The 17,364-nt window shown below is 38.0% G+C and overlaps 1 protein-coding gene across 4 annotated transcripts in view; it reads left to right on the top strand.

Moving 5' to 3' along the window:
* Positions 1 to 17,364, top strand: part of LOC122427551 — a 128,980-nt gene that overhangs the window by 23,922 nt on the left and 87,694 nt on the right. For 3 of the 4 annotated variants that reach the window (XR_006265439.1, XM_043447103.1, XM_043447106.1), the window contains exon 2: positions 11,333 to 11,518. The exons of the other annotated variant lie outside the window; for it this stretch is intronic. Coding sequence is in view for 2 of the 3 variants with exons in the window: in XM_043447103.1 (XP_043303038.1) it covers positions 11,333 to 11,518 (186 nt within the window). In the remaining variant the exon portion in view is untranslated. The remainder of the gene's footprint in view (positions 1 to 11,332; positions 11,519 to 17,364) is intronic. 4 annotated transcript variants of the gene reach the window in all.

Here is a 17,364-nt window from a genome sequence, read left to right as displayed (position 1 = left end):
GGTGAAGACACAGATAGCCTCCAGTGGAAGCGAAAGGTCATTTTCCAAGACAGTCACCAAGGCTTAGCAGGTAGTGCAGAGGTAAAGAATCTGCTTGCTAGTACAGGAGATGCAGAAAACAAGGGTTCGATCCCTGGGTCAGGGAAGATCCCCTGGAGGAGGAAATGGCAGCTCCCTCCAGTATTCTCTCCTGGAGAGTCCTATGGACAGAGGAGCCTGGCCAGCTACAGTCCATGGGGTTGCAAAGAGTTGGACACAACTAAGTACACATACAGAGCACACACAGCAATCTCACCAGATCCTAACTCTTCAGCTCAAAGGTGTTGAATTCAAAGAAGCAGGCTGGTGAGAAATCCATGTAGGCAAAAGTAGGCCATCAAATAAAGATGCATAAAGTTTCAGAGCAGGCAATGGTTGTGATTCGGTCTACCTGTCCCAGTTCTAGCATTCATGATTTCCATAGTACCACAGCTCTGCCAGTGCATGATTGCACAGAGGTCTGTTCATGCTTAATCACTTCAGTCTTGTCTGACTCTGCAATCTCATGGATTGTAGCCCACCAGCCTCCTCTGTCCATGGGATTCTCCAGGCAAGAATACTGGAGTGGGTTGCCATTTCCTTCTCCAGGGGACCTTTCCAACCCAGGGATCGAACCAGCAACTTTTACATCTCCTGAGTTTGCATGTGGGTTCTTTACCACTAGTGCCACCTGGGAAACCTGCATAGAGGTCTATATGGACCCAATTCTCCGACATCACTTTAAAGATTGTTCCTTATAGTCTGGTCTGTAAGCCCAAGTTCTAAATGTTCTTTCAAAATTAATTTTCTGTTTGGTTTATGATATATAAAATGAAAAACTTTGACTGATCATCTCCCTAATGCATCCAGAACTATAATCTCCTATTGAACATTTGCTGCACACACAGGGAACGACATTATGTGCTGGGCCGAGTGGGTGTGGGAGAGGCGAACACCAAAAATGTAAGACACGGGCAAGCTCTCAGGGGCGAGCAGCATAAAATATCAAAATATGGGGGCAGGATGTAGTACTCCTAGGCTAGAGTACAGGCTGTGTGGTACAGAAGAAGTAAAATCATTGCTGACTGATGGAAGCATGGGGGACATCACAGAAGAGATAGATCTTTAATAAAGTCTAAAATAATGAGTAGGATTTTCAGTATGGAAATGCTTGGAGTGAAGACAGCAGGGATTCCTATTGAGGGATGATCAGTTTAAGGGACATTATAATCAAAAGCAAGGAAGAGGAAGTAGAAAATGTGGTGGATCAAGATGGAGGCTACTGTTTAGTCCAGCTATAATCAGGTACTGAGGAGCATTGTCCACTTTCAAAGTATAGTCCACTTCAAAGTGGCCTAATTGTTTTTAGAAGCAAGAGAATTCCCAGGCACACACTTGGAGGGCCTGAGGTTCTGCCACAAGCCTGAGTTCTAAGGATGCTATTTCCAGGCCTCCAGGAGGTGTAAACAATTCAGTGCCTTGTAGACCCAAGTTCCTTGGGTAGCTTCAGGTGTACTAAACCCACCTCAACCTGATGCTTATCTCGTGTTTTTCAGAGTTGCACAAATCTTGAGTCAAATGACAATTTTCCAATTTGGGGGGTTAGGAATAACTTCTTCAAAATACTATTCAGAAGTCTAATATTTAAAAGCAATGAATATCTTCTCTGGTGGATGGAAACATGGGAAAATCTCACAGCCTTGCTCTCCGCCCCTCTTCCCCTCCTCACCACATAATACTCTTTGACACTTTACCTTGGAATTTCAAAGAATTTGGAGAATTAAAGTTTCTAAACGACCAGGTTATGAAGAAATGGAATTCCATAGAAAAAGCCAGAGACCACCTTAGGAGGAGATATGATGGAGGAAATCATACTGACATGTGCTTGATTTCTAAATCAGTTGTCTCACAGACTCCTGGAATCACCTAATCTATACTGTGGTATAGGAAAAAGAATGAACAAATAAGTTACATATATAGAGTTTATGGGAGCTCAATAAAATTATGAGAAAAGGAGAAAATAAATGTTATATTTTGGGAGATGAAGGCATTTTTAGATACAAATGATAATGATAATAATAAAGACCAAGATACAACTCCAAAAAGACTTCCTAGGTGGTGCTAGTGGTAAAAAACCTGCTTGCCAATGCAGGAGACATGAGACACAGGTTTGATCCTGGGTCAGAAAGATCCCGTGGAGGAGGGCATAGCAACCCACTCCAGTATTCTTGCCTGGAGAATCCCATGAACAGAGCAGCCTGGTGGGCTACAATCCATAGGGTTGCAAAGAGCCAGATATGACTGCCACTTAAACCATAGCATAATACAACTGTGAAACGCTTGTTGTCAATGGCTATAGAAGAATTTAAAACTTAGGCATAGATATGCATTTATTGTTTTTATAATAAAATCATCTGTGATGATTATGCTTAAAGTTATCTTTTTAATGCTAACAATGTATAAAATAATATAATGAGTGAATCTATGATTTTGGGGGTTCAAGACAGTATGAAGAATACACTTAAGCTATCAACACGAGGATTCTAGGGCCAGACCACCCAGGAGCTAATTAGACTCAATAAAGGGTGTGTTCTGTTTGGCTGGTTATGTGTCTGTATTCCCAGAGAAAGAAGTTTTTAGAATGTGGTATATTAAATTATACACATATGCCCTGAAGCATGTAGTGAGTTCAAGCATGTTTGTTCACTCTTTTATGCCAAAGCAGGCATGGCAAGATGTTTCTAAATCTTTAAAACAATAAATCAAGGTACTTTCCTGAGAAGGATTCTTTGGAGAATGGTGATCTAGGGTCCTGGGTTACTACTTAGGAGTTACACCAAGTCACCTACAGATTAACCCATTTTTTTTTTCTTTCGCAGTAAGCCTCAGTTGTGCTTCTCTTCAAGAAGTAAGAAGACCAAAATAGAACAGTAAAAAAGAAAGGGAACTAAGGAGTCATGGAGGATAGACAGGATAAATTAATTTTTCCACAATGTTAAGAATAATTTCCACCTATAAAAATAGGTATGGTTAAGTGCATATTTATATAAAGCTCTCCGAATGTTGCCTAACACAGTTTTAGGCACAGACAAAGTGCCTACCTTCTAATAGGGTAAGAAGGTCAATAAATAGGAAAACAGAAAGATGAACTCAAAATGCAATAACCTGTATAGAGAAAATACACTGAGAGATGTAATAGTAACAAAGAAAGGGTTTTATTTCTTTAAGTGCTTTCATTTTATTAATAATCTTCATTATAAAGAGTGCTGTGAGGGAAAGCCTTTCTGAACAGGTGCTCCTAGTGCACAGAGCTGAGTAAAGTGACGTTGGGTATCATGTGAAAGTTCTAGGGGAAAAAACAGTTTAGGCAGAGTATCAGCATATGTAAATCTCTGAGAAGGAAGTTGTTTGGTATGTTTGAGGGAAGAGTATGAAGTGCAAGGGCTTCCCCTACGGCTCAGCGGGAAAGAGTCCGCCTGCAATGGAGGATACTCAGGAGGTGGGGGTTCGATCCCTGAGTCAGGAAGATCCCCTGGAGGAGGAAATGGCAACCCACTTCAATATTCTTGCCTGAAAATCTCATGGACAGAGGAGCCAGGCGGGCTACAGTCCATGGTGTTGCAAAGAGTCAGACACAACTGAGCACATTACAACATGAAGTGCAAAGAGTAAGGTAGATAATGGTGAGAGGAGGGTGGAGAGCTAAACAGTGGTCAGGCCGTGCCTGACCTTTTAGGCCACAATTGTTGTTGTTCAGTTGCCAAGTCGTGTCAAACTCTTTCCTGCAGACCCCATGGACGGCAGCACGCCAGGTTTCCTTATCCATCACCATCTCCCAGAGTTTGCCCAAGTTCATATCCATTGAATTGGTGACGCCATCCAACCATCTCATCCTCTGTTGCCTTCTTCTCCTTCTGCCTTCAATCTTTCCTAACATCAGGGTCTTGTCCACCGAGTCAGTTGTTTGCATCAGGTGGCCAAGTATTGGAGCCCCAGCTTCAGCATCAGCCCTTCCAATGAATATTCAGGGTTGATTTCCTTTTGGATTGACTGGTTTGATCTCCTTGCAGTTCAAGGGACTCTCAAGAGTCTTCTCCAACACCACAGTTTGAAAGCATCGATCCTTTGGTGCTTTGCTTTCTTTACTGCCCATCTCTCACATCCATACATGACTACTGGGTCACAATAAAGAGCTGAATTTAACTCCAAAATATTTGGAGGACACTTAAGGGTTTTAGTAGGAAAAATGACCTAACCTGGTTCACTCTGTCAAAGAACACTGTGGTTGCTGTGGGGAAAATTAAATATGCCAGTGGAATGTATGGGAGAAAGGAGATTAATTAGAGGCTATTGGAAGATGGCATATTCCAGAAGCAAACTGGAGGTGAGGCTGATGAGCTTTCTGACAGTTTAAATGTGGCAAACGGGTCAAAGGCTCCCAAGGGGAAAGGGGAGGCTCTGTAACAGTCACAAGTTTGGCTTGAACAACCGGATGTACTTGCCTTCCATTTACCAAAATGTGGAAGGGTGTGGAGGATAATTAGGTTTGTGGAAGAAACCAAGAGTTCTATGTTGAGTCTGAGATGTTTCTGAAACATCTAAGTAAGATGCCAAGAGTACAGATAGATCTACTAGCAGAGCTTTCTCATATGGTGCTTAGGCAGCTGATACATTACACAGAAGCACCCAGTGGAACATCCCCAGGGGCAGAACTTTTTTGAAAAACTCTACACAATAACTCTGGATATGTAGATGCATCATGGCTTGATTTGGGTCTGGATTCTAATCCTCAATACCAAAAGTGAAAGTGAAAGTGAAGTCGCTCAGTCATGTCCCACTGTTTGCGACCCCATGGACTATAGCCTACCAGGCTCCTCTGTCGGTGGGATTTTCCAGGCAAGAGTACTGGAGTGGGTTGCCATTTCCTTCTCCAAGGGATCTTCCTGACCCAGGGATTGAGCCTGGGTCTCCCGCATTGTAGGCAGATGCTTCATCGTCGGAGCTACCAGGGAAGTACAATACCTAAAGTATCTTCCAAGTCTAAAATCCATTTGCAGTATGGAGGACTTATAAACATTGGAACTGTCCTCCTTGTAAAAATTCTGATCTATAACATGCAGTATATTTCCATTATGTCCAACGGGAGATATTTTACTACTTAACCTTTACCTCAGGTGGCCTGCCTGCTGTTATTTTCAAAAGATGAATCCTAGGGGGTTGTATTGCATAAGGCTGTTCTTTATTTGACCTGAAGCATGCCTTCACTCCTAAAGACAGACAGGATGTGTCCTAATAGGAAAGGGTTCACGAAGCTCCAGCCCCAGTTCAGCTGGCGTCCATTCCCTGCCTGTTGCTGCCAAGGCTGGGAGATGGCTGCTTCTCTGTGCAAGTCAGACTCTGCAGCTGGGAAGGTGCAGTTCTCTGGGAATAGCTTCTCGCTGGGTCCCCGAAGTGGGTGGTATGTTTATCTTTCCCCTTGAAAAACAAAAGGTCAACTAGGAACACATGTTTCTATGACAACAATAAATTCAAAGGAGATGCTAAGTCCCAGCAAGTGTGCACGTGGGGGAAGAAGGAGAGAGAGGTTGGCCCAGTTCTGGAGGACAGGTCTTGATTGTACATTGAGTTTCTTTTTATTTCAGCTGATTCCCTTCTGAATTTATACTGGATGAAAATCTTTGGTGAAGAAAATATATGAAGAAATGATTAATGCCCCAAAGATTGTGATCTGTTCACCACTTAAGAGGGAGGTCTTCATTTGGTAAAACAAACTAGTGACCTTACATCAGTAAGGAATGCTATTGATTCTTAAATGGGTATCTTGTCAGTATTAGAAATGACTCAATCTAGTCTGCCTTCTCTGCCTTTATTGAAAAAACACATCTGTAAATGTGTGATTGAAACCTTTTTTATTTTGCCCTTTGCATTTTCAGTGGCCCAACCTATTTTATTCTGCCACAATTTTGCTATATTTTTTCAGTACACAGGCACTAATATATGAAATGTGGAATACTATGTCAACATTGTACAATAAGATAATAGGAGAAAAAAATGAAAAAATCAAATGGAAGGAAAATCCTATTCAGAATTCTTTATATTTAAAATGAATAGAGAGAGTAGAAGTGATAAGCATGTAGAAAAATCATACTACAGAAAAATAATACTCCAGAAGAGGGTTATGTGTCATTTCTTTCAATGTATAAAAATGGAAAGAAATACTCCAGAGTGTTACAAAATATTCTCTCCAACTGTCTCAGGAATAACAAAAACAAAAATGACCAAATAGAAATCATTTTATTTTAAAAATCACAAATCTAATGCATACTTATTGTGAATGCTTCAAAAAAAAAGTCACAGAAAGATGGAGAGAAGGTAAAATTCTCTTCACTGCTGTCTCTTCATTCCCACTGTAGAAACATTATCTGTCAGAAGTTTGTTGTGTAGTTTTCCAGAGCTGGTCCAGTTACACTTTAAGGGGACTTGGAAGGGAGGCAGCTTGAGGTAGTGGAAAAGCACCAAAATGGAAAAGTCACTTCCCAGGTCTGCCACTCTGCAGCTTTTGGAGAATCAATTAACTTCCTTGGGACTCTGTTTACTGACACGGAACACGAAGTGGATCTTGGGAAGGCGACTTTGGGGAGGCTCTCCTAGTCATTTTGAGAAAATTGCCAAAACATTTTGATACCATGGGGTACTGGAAGTTGGTAAAGATATTTTGGCAATTTTCTCAAAATGAGTAGGAGAACCTCCTCATGTTTGTTTCCCTGAGAACAGGGATGCCAAACATTTCCAAACACAATAAAGAATTCTCTCAGTCTGAATCTCAGTAGTACCCTTGACCCCAGGAAAAAAAATCTAGATTACTGGAGTCTCTTCTAATTGACCTAACATAGAATACTTACTGGTGATATGAAGCAACATCAACACTTGTTGGCTTACAAAGTGAACTTCCTACTTACAAAGAACATTTTTGCATTTTTGTACACATCATAAATGGTATGACAGTGGGGTTGGTGGTTTAGTTGCTAAGTAGTGTTTGGCTCTTGCGACCCCGTGGACTATAGCCCTCCAGGCTCCTCTGTCCATGGGATTCTCCAGACAAGAACACTAGAGTGGGTTGCCATTTCTTTCTCCAGGGGATCTTCCCCACCCATGTATCAAACTTGGGTCTCCTGCATTGCAGGCAGATTCTTTACCGAATGAGCTGCAAGGGAAGTCCATAAATGGTATATTTACATTAAAATGGTTTTCTTTGTTTTCTAATTCAATAGGAAAGGTCATGTATACGTCTAGATCTATTACTTATTTTGTTGATCTCTCAGCTTGCACTTTGCTTTTATTTACATTAAGAGCCTCTGCTATAGAAGCAGTTGTTTTGATTTTTCTTTTCCTTTTTTTCCTCTGGTATTATGTGCATCTCATTAGTTTATTTTTTTTTCCACAGAATTTTGTCTCTGTTATCACACATGCTAATATCAAAAAAACTTTGTTATACATACTAAGTGTACACTATAACCTAATCGCCTCAGAGTTAATGTTGCACCCAAGTGATTTTTAAATGATTATTTAATATTTAAATATTTTCTAAAATGCTCTAAATGCTCCATGAGGGCCCAGTGTTCAAACCTTCCTATTAATTTTATTTCAGGAAAGCTAGCTTTATAGACTGGCCTAATAATAATAGTGGTAATAATCAGCTACAGAGTAATACTTGGTAGAACGTAGATGAAAAATTAGAGCTTATTTATTCTAATGCCATCAGGATAATTATCTTATGTGACACAACAAACTTGAGAGGCTGGGTAGGGTATTACTATTTTCATTTTGTATTGAAGGAAAGGAACAGTACATAGTTAGCTTGAAGTCCAGAGCAACTTCTTATAACAATCTAATTTTCTTTAAGGGTTTAAAAAATACCAATGTGAACTTTATTTTTTCTTCTTTTTTGCAAATACGCTTAATCTGGCAAGATTCTTTCACAGAGCAGTAAATAGTATTTGTTATCTTTGAGGGAAAGCCAGCTGGTCTCCTTCCTAGTCCTCAGATAAACAGCAGGCTGCCTGCTTGCCTTGGGTCTGCTCTTGCTAATTAGAGAATTTGTGGTCTGTTTCACTTTAAGGACCTTCTGGAAAATAGTAGTTCCTTTTTCTCTCAACTTTCTACAGAGCTCTGTGTTGGAAATGTCTCCTTGAGCACTGTTTTCTCTTCCATGGGGGTGACAGGGAGAAAATCCCTAAGATCCAAGGATCTTAGTGAGCAGGAGCAAAAGAATGTCTGGATAAGGAATTAATCCATAGATGGAATGAAGGCCTTGAGTTTTCATCTGTATTCCAATTTAAACTAAACAAAGAATAAGCAAAATGCTTTGACTTAATGTAAATATGTCTCATTAGTTTTTTAGTTGAAAATCTTAAAGATCAAGTGAAAAATTTTTCTCACCACCTTCTACTCAAGCCCTCTCTACAATTTAATTGGCCAAGAGTAAAGATATGAAACCTTGAATTTTTACAGTCTAGTTTCCTCCCCACTTCAGCTAAAGAATATTCAGTCTTGCTAAGAGGTTTCTGGATACTTTTATGTAAATGAAGATTGTAACAGATGAGGGGGTGGAATAAAGGCAATGGAGGAAAAAAGCATCTAAGGTTCACACAAGCAAAGGTGAAGGGAAAGTTTTAGGGACCATTAGAAAGAAGATACATTTGAGAGAGCCACTTCTTGGTGGGAGATACTTTAAAATAAGAGATGTGATGAACGGACATATATGAGAAGTTTTCTTCAAGTGTTAAGTATATTTTCTTCATTTCCCCACTTTTGGTAATTTTGAGAGAGAATCAGTAAAAATGCAATATGCTTTGAACTTCTTGTTGACAGGCTGTTGTTGTTTGTTTGAAAGTGATGTTGGCACAGGACAATGAGAAAGCTTGTTTTTAGATACATTTAAAGGTTGACACTTTCCTTGTGGAAAAGTCATACGTCCAAGAAAATCAACTGTCTACTCCCCAGAGATGAAATTTTTCCACATAACTACTATCAAGTGACACTAAGAAGAAAAAAATGGCGAGTTACAAATACTAATGACAAACATGTCTATATTCATTTTTGTTTATTTTTACTTAACTTTCCAGATTATTTTTTCTGTTTTCCAGTTTTACTGTGATATTATTGCTTAAGGTGTACAATACGGTGATTTGATACACGTGTATATTGTGAAACAATGACTATAGTCCCCTCACAGAATTGTTTTTTATTTTTTTGGCGTTGATGATATTTGATATCTACTCTCAACACTTTTGAATGATATTATTTTTGAATACTTTACTTAATCTTTATTTTTAAATTCTTCTTACCCTCTGAAACTTTTCCTGGTATTAGTATTCATGTTGTAAAAAATGTAAAATTCAGAAAATAAGAACTATTAATGTTTTTCAAATCAATTCAGTGTTTGAATATCCACTCTGTTTCCAGAATTAAACATTCACTTTTACTTTACTATGGAAATTTTATACAAGTACATTGGCACACATCATATACAATGAAATAAGATAACTGTTTCAGACACTAATGCAAGTCTGGAAAGAGAAGAGAACTAAAATAAGCCCCTTAAAATTATGCAATTACCTCCACTTTTCATTCACTGAGTCCTGAAAGAATTTGGGAAGACAAGACATATGTTGATTTCCTCCTTACTTTATGACTTTTTTTCATTAAAGAGTTGTTTTTAGTTAGGCTTCCCCAATGACTTGGTGGTAAAATCTCTGCCTGCAATGCAGGAGACACAAGAGACACGGGTTTGATCCCTGGATCAGAAAGATTCCCCTGGAGGAGGAAATGATAACCCACTTCACTTTTCTTGCCTGAAAAATCCCACGGATAGAGAAGCCTGGTGGGCTACAGTCCAAAGGGTTGCAAAGAGTCAGACATGACTGAGCACGCACACATGCATCTTTAGTTAGTGTTTTTTTTTTTTTTTTTTGAAATGTGAATTATTTATTTCTCCCTAAAGTCACATATGCTGACCAGAAGTCTGTACTATCCTCGGAATGATGTGATTTTCAAAAATCATCATTTCTCCTAAGAAAACTTCCTGGAACTTAGGGAAATTGGGTAGAAGCTCTTCAATGTCCTCTGCGTTATCATTTCTTGACCTGTCCAAGTGGTTGTTTTTCCATCATTGTTTTTCACATCTTTCCCTTCAGGCAGTTTGATGAATTGTTGCTTTTATGCCTGCTTATTACTTTTATGCCTCTTCTGAAAAGTAAAATCAAATTCAAAAAGATGTTTACAATAGTGATGTCTATCATTGGAGCCAAGACAAGGCTCTGTGTGTTTTATATTCAGACCAGTTATGAAAACTTGGCATCCCTGTGTCTCTACCTCCAAATCTGTGAACATATATGAAAAATGATTGCTGTGTGTGGTTTTAACAATAAAACCTTGGAGGCCAAACCACAACCATCTCTTGTGCAGTTGACGAATCATTGGGTATCTTATAACTGACTCACTGTCAGTCATCAACAAAATCTGCTACCTTTAATTTTGACCCTCTGTCTTTGTTTTTTTTACTTTAGTTACAGCTTGGGAGATCTTTAGTTGTGGCACGTGGGATCTACTTCTCTGATCAGGGATCAAACCCAGGCCCCCTGCATTAGGAGTGCAGAGTCTGAGCCCCTGGACCACGAGGGAAGTCCCAGTTAGCCCACTTTTGATCTCTATTTCTCTAATATCCCATCTCTGGAAATCCTATAATTACTTTCCCTGTGACCTTTTCACTGTTCAATTCAGTTCAGTTCAATCAGTTGAGTCTGACTCAGAGACCCCATGGACTATAGCACACCAGGCTTCCCTGTCCATCACCAACTCCCAGAGCTTGCTCAAACTCATGTCCATTGAATCAGTGATGCCATCCAACCATCTCATCTTCTGTCACCCCCTTCTCCTCCTGCCTTCGATCTTTCCCAGCGTCAGGGTCTTTTCCAGTGAGTCAGTTCTTCACATCAGGTGGCCAAAGTATTGGAGTTTCAGCCTCAGCATTAGTCCTACCTATGAATATTCAGGACTGATTTCCTTTAGGATGGACTGTTTTGATCTCCTTGCAGTCTGAAAGACTTTCATGAGTCTTCTCCAACACCACAGTTCAAAAGCATCAATTCTTCAGCACTCAACTTTCTTTATAATCATGTTCATACTTCTCATTTACTTCTGATTTCATTATCTGCATTATAATCATTACTTGACACATATTTTCAATCCCATTGTCCTCACCTGGGTAGCTACACCCATAACCTTGGTTAAATCCCCTTTCCTATCTACTCAGCACCCGGATCCACGTAATCAAACATACTGGAGAAAAAGAAAAACATCCAAGCTTTTCTTGGTGTTTTGAGGAGACACCATCAAAGCAAAACCCTGTTTTATTGACTTTGACAAGAGATATACTCTTAGAAACAATGACACATGCTTGGTTTTCTTCTGAGACAATCAACTTTATTTTCTTGAGAAGGTAAGACCTGAAACAAACCAAAATCGGACAAAATTTTAGTTATTCAAGGATTAAGTATTCATTCTGTAATCAATTCATCACTATCTATGTAACCGCTTCCCTCCTGCATTTGTGTGATTTCAAAGGAACGGACTAGTGCCTTTCTCTGTTTTTGAGTAGTAGGACATGTTCATCACTACGGGGCTTGTCAATCATTGCAAACTCCCAACAATTAATCCCTGGTGTAACAACTATTAGCCACTATTACAAAATAATAATAATTATAATTAATTTTAAATTCAAATTTATTAATACAATCAACAGATATACTACTTGTATACTTCTAGTTATGAGTTAGATGTAGCTTAAAACTAATAAAATTTGGTTAATATAGTGGATTTAATGATATTTTGGCCCATGGTTGTTATTAAAATTCAACTCTAAAAATCAGAGCTTGATAATAAATTCTAGGATAAAAGAAAACATATTCCCATGTTTCTGAATATTATATAAAAACAAAAAGAATCATAACAATAATAGTATTTATTTTTTTATGAACTGACACAGTGCCCCAAGAGCAGTGTTAGTTTTTTATCTACTTATTGCTATAATGCTTATATTTACTAGTATAAGGAAAGACTTCACAAAGTAGCAAGATCTAAGCTGATACACATGATTCAGTAGGAGACAGTTTCAAAAGTGATTTGGGCTTTGGGTAGGGAGGGGGTAGGATGAATTGGGAGATTGGGATTGGCATAGCTATACTATTATCAGTATATAAAATGGTCACTAGTGAGACCCTACCGTATAGCACAGGAAACGCGACTCAGTGCTCTGTAGTAACCCACATGGGAAGAAAACGTAAAAAAGGGTGGATTAATGTACATGTGTAACTGACTCAATTTGTTTTATAGCAAAAGTACCTAGAAAAATAGCAAAAATTCTTAAAAAAAAATACTTGCAAACTAAATTCAACAGTGTAAAGGATTATGCACAATGACCTTGTGGAATTTATTTCTGGAATGCAAGGAACATTCACCATATGAAAGATGATCGGTGGAATACATCACTTAACAGGATGAAGAGAAAAAAAAGCACATGATCATCTCATTTGACGCAGAAAGAAACATTTGACACAATTCAACATTTCATGATATAAAGAAAAAACAGAAATAGAAGAAAACTACCCCAACATAATAAAATCTATGTGTGAAAAATCCATAGTGAACATTATACTCGACAGTGAAATACTAAAAGCTTTACTTCTAAGATCAGGAACAAGGCAAGGATGATTTCTTTCACCACCTCTATTTAACATAGTACTGGATGTCCTAAATAGCAGCTGGGCAAGAAAAAAATAAATAAGACGGTATCCAAATTAAAAAGGAAGAAGTAAAATGATCTCTGTTCACAGATATGACCTGTTATACAAAAAAAAAAATTTTTGTTTGAACTAATAAAACAAATTTAACTAAGTTGTGGAGTACCAAGTCAACACACAAAGGTCAGCTGCATTTGTCTACACTAACAGTGAACACTCTGAAAGGAAAATTAAGAAAATGATTTTATTTACAATAGCATATAATGACGGTATGGGCTTCCCAGGTGGCTCTAGTGATAAATAACCTGTCTGTCAATGCAGGAGACATAAGAGATGCAGGTTCTATTTTGGGTCAGGAAGATCCCCTGGAGGAGGGCATGGCAACCCACTCCAGTATTCTTGCCTGGAGAATTCCCATGGACAGAGGAGCCTGGTGGGCTACAGTCCATGGGGTTGCAAGGAGTGGGACATGACTGAAGCAACTTGGCATGCACATGGCAACCCTCTAAAACATCACTGAAAGAAATGAAAATCAAAAGTAAATGGAAATACAATCCACGTTTGTAGATTTGGAAGATTTAATATTAAGATGTCAACAGTTATCAAAATGATCTACAGATTCAGTGAAATCCCAATCAAAATTTTAATGACAATTTTTGGAGAAATAGAAAAGTCCATCTGAAATTCAAATGAAATTTCAAGGGACCCCAAAAACGCAAAACAATTTTGAAAAATATCAAAGTTGGAGGATCTGTACTTTGAGATTTCAAAACTTACTACAAAGACACAAACTTACTGCAAAGATAATCAAAACGGGTGATGTTGGCATAAATACAAACTCATAGACCAATGGATTAGAGCAGAGAGCCCAGAAGTAAACCCTTACATAAAAAATCAAATTATTTTCAACAAGGCTTCTAAGATCATTTGAAATTGGATATCCAAGTGCAAAAGAATGAATTTGGACTTTACCTAACATATATGCTTAAGTTGACTTAAAATGGATCAAATGCCTAATTATAATATCCAAAACAATAAAACTCTTAGATGATAACACAGGGCCAACTTCACAACATTGGATCTGGCAGTGCTTTGTTTTTTGTTTTTTGTTTTTTTTTTGATATGACAGAAATATCAAGACAATAAAAGCAAAATTAAACAAATTGAATTTAATAAAAGTTATAAATGTACATCAAAGAATACTATCAACATAGTAAAAAGGTGATCCATGAAATGGGAAAAATATTTGCAAATAATTTGATAAGAGGTTGATATCCAGCATTGGAGACATCTTAAAACTTAACAACAACAACAAACAAATAAACTTATTAAAAAATGGGCAAAAGACTTGAGTTAATATTTATCCAAAGACATGAATGGCCAATAAACACACACACAAAAATGTTCAATACCACTAATCATTAGGTAAATGCAGATAAAAATCACAATTGCATATATATAATCCAAAACTGACAACAATCTTTATGCCCATTAACAATAGAATGGATATATGGAATAGTGAAAAGGAAGTATCTGAGTATACATAGTATGGATCTGAAATACGTAAGTGAAAGTCACTCAGTCATGTCCGACTCTTCGTTACCCCATGGACTGTAGTCCATGGAATTCTCCAAGCCAGAATACCGGAGTGGGTAGCCTTTCCCTTCTCCAGGGGATCTTCCCAACCCAGGGGCCAAACCCAGGTCTCCCATATTGCAGGTGGATTCTTTACTAGCTGAGCCACAAGGGAAGCCCTAAATATGTAATGATGCTCCCAAATAGTCAGACACAAAAGAATAGACATCATATTATTCCTTGTGGATATAGTTTAACTGAAATAATACACAAAAAGCAAAGGTATATGCTATTCAAAGTTAAGAAAGCAGTGACAGTTTGGGAGAAGGAATGGATAACAATTTGGAGGTGGCATATCAGAGAGCATTTTGGTTGGTAGTGATACCTATTTTCTGACTTAGAAGTGCTAAAAATGGTTACTTAGATGCACGCTTGGTATTGATTCACTGAATTGTACATTTATATTTTCTTGCACTTTTGTACAGATGTGCTCTACTTCTTAATAAAAAGACAAAAAATCAAAATACAAAAGAACTGTAAATACCTAGTGACAAAATTAGTAATATAGGTAAGTTGTCTATATGAAATAAACTATAAAACAAAACCTGAATAAATTAGGAGATGACCTATGTTCCAGAATATATAAAGACTTCCTACAAATTGATACAAAACAATCAAAATGGAAAGCATCAGTTGGTAAAAGAGATGGACAGGCAATTCACAGGAGAGACAATTCAAAGACTAAAAAAATTTATTTCAAAGGTGTCAACCAGAGTTCAAAGGAAAACTCAGGAAAATGCAGGTTGCAACAATAATCAAAGACCTATAATATTCAAGTCTAATAATGTGAGAAAACAGAAATTTTCTTAGTCATACTGCTAGTAAGAGGGTGTTAGCTGAAACTTGTCTTGAAAATAGTTTGGCAGTATCTATTATAATCAAATCTTATAAGCCGTTTCTTTGGCTCTACCAAAAGGACAGTGCCATATATAAAAATACCTACAATGTTTTTGTTCGTTTGCACCACTGCTTATAATGGCAACACTGGAAACAACTGGAATGCTCATCGTGGATGGAACAAATCTTTGCCTACTTAACTAAAGAGCTGCCATAATCCACTGCAAAATGAAAAAGACAGTTGCAAACAAATGTGGTCATATCTTGGTTCTGTAAAAACATTGCCACACAAGCCCATTTATCTGTGTGAGGATTTGTAAAAGACATAGTTCATCTTCTACTCCCAGAAGCATGGAAGTAGTTCGGGGTGGTGAACTGGAAATATTTTTCTCTTGCTTATGTTCTTCTGTTATTGTTTCATTTGTGATAATGAACATGTATTTGTATTTTTTCAAATCAGGATTTTATAAAGAAAAATGTTTCCTTCACTGATTAACATGGCGCTTTTCTTTCTTTCCCATGTGACCTCATCTTTTCAGTTTCACCCACTGAGAGCTCCCAATACAAGTTGTTTCTTGCCCCTTTTCATCCACTTCCCTTGAAACTGGCCTAACTGTGCCAGCTTCTCTTTTATTATAATAGTTATTTACATTCTACAAGTATTTATAGCTTGTTAAGATGGCTCTGTGGCCTAGTTTAAAAGGGGATTCTGGTAAATCCCTTCCACTTACAACACTTTTATCTATTAATTTGCTGTAGTTCATTGCTCTACTTTTGTTTACTTAAAGATTTCATCTAGGTTCTTTAAGCTTTGCCAGCACCCAAAGGCACACTTTTCTCTTCGTGCATTCCAGTTGCCATAGTACTATTTGCTGGCTTGATTCTCTAAGAGACAATCCTTTTATTGAATTCAAAGACTCTAGATTGAACCCAAGATAAATGTTGAATATTGCTTGGGGTCCTGGAAAGCATTAGACACTCTGTGAAGGAGTGGCCCTATCTCTAAGTTAAAAGCAGCCTGTTTAAAGTTTCAAATGCACATTCCATGCCAGTGTACACTGTCACCATAAGATTTCTGTACCCTGGGCTCACCTTGACAACCTGAATCCTGTTCTTTCTGGATCAGTTTCTTTCCTCTGGGAATTCATAGACATTAAGATTACTTGGTTTTCCCTTATTGTTTAAAATAACCTTTATTCTTCTGTTAATTCCAGGTTTTCAAAGTCACAGTGGCCCCAACCATCCTCATGGTCAAAAACAGACTCTTTACATATGACTCTCCACATGCTACAGAGATAGCTTAACCCAGTAAAATCCCATCTAGAAAGCTCAATCCAACCAGTTGTCTAAACAAATCTGCCTCATATCATTTTCTCCTTAACATTCAATGGTCCAAGAGTCTGATAGAAAATATCCAATCTAAACCCTGCTCTCTACCCGACCCAGTTCAATGACCACTAGCTTGCCTGGATTTTTTTTCAAGTGTCTCCTGATCAATAAAATAGTCTTCTCTCTGAGCTTCTTACTGCCAATCTTCCCTGTCATACTAATCCTGTATATATGTCTGTCAAAGTTACTTTTTTCAAAAATAAGAACCCAGACTTTTGACTCCCTCCCTAAAGAATTTTCATGTTTCCCTAATAGTTCATAGAAAAAGACTGAAAGGCCTCAATATGTTACTGAAGTCTCTCTGAAAATTCATTTCTGCCCATCTTCCTTATCTTGATGCATATATTATGCCATCATTGCTCTCTCTCAAAGATGAGAGGCTTTGCCATGCCTTCTTGCATTTGGATATGCTCTTTCCTTTATGGGGTGTTTTTCTGACCCTCTTCTGCTTGGTGGTGTCTAATTCATCTTTACAGACTCTACTCAAGTGTCACAAGCTCTGAAGCCTTCCAAACTCCTTTGGGCAAATACCTGTTGTTTGTTTTTGTCTCCATAGTGCTATTCAGAATTCTGTTTTAGTATGTATCAAATTGTACTTTAACCATCTGACTCTATACCTCGCCTGACTCCCTTCTTAAATCATGAGTTCCTCAAGGGCAGGGATGATAACCTTATACCCACAGTT

The sequence above is a fragment of the Cervus canadensis genome, chromosome 25 (genome assembly GCF_019320065.1).
Source record: "Cervus canadensis isolate Bull #8, Minnesota chromosome 25, ASM1932006v1, whole genome shotgun sequence".
NCBI lineage: Eukaryota > Metazoa > Chordata > Mammalia > Artiodactyla > Cervidae > Cervus > Cervus canadensis.
The sequence above is the reverse complement of the archived record's forward strand: the minus strand, read 5'-3'. Positions and strand labels throughout refer to the sequence as shown.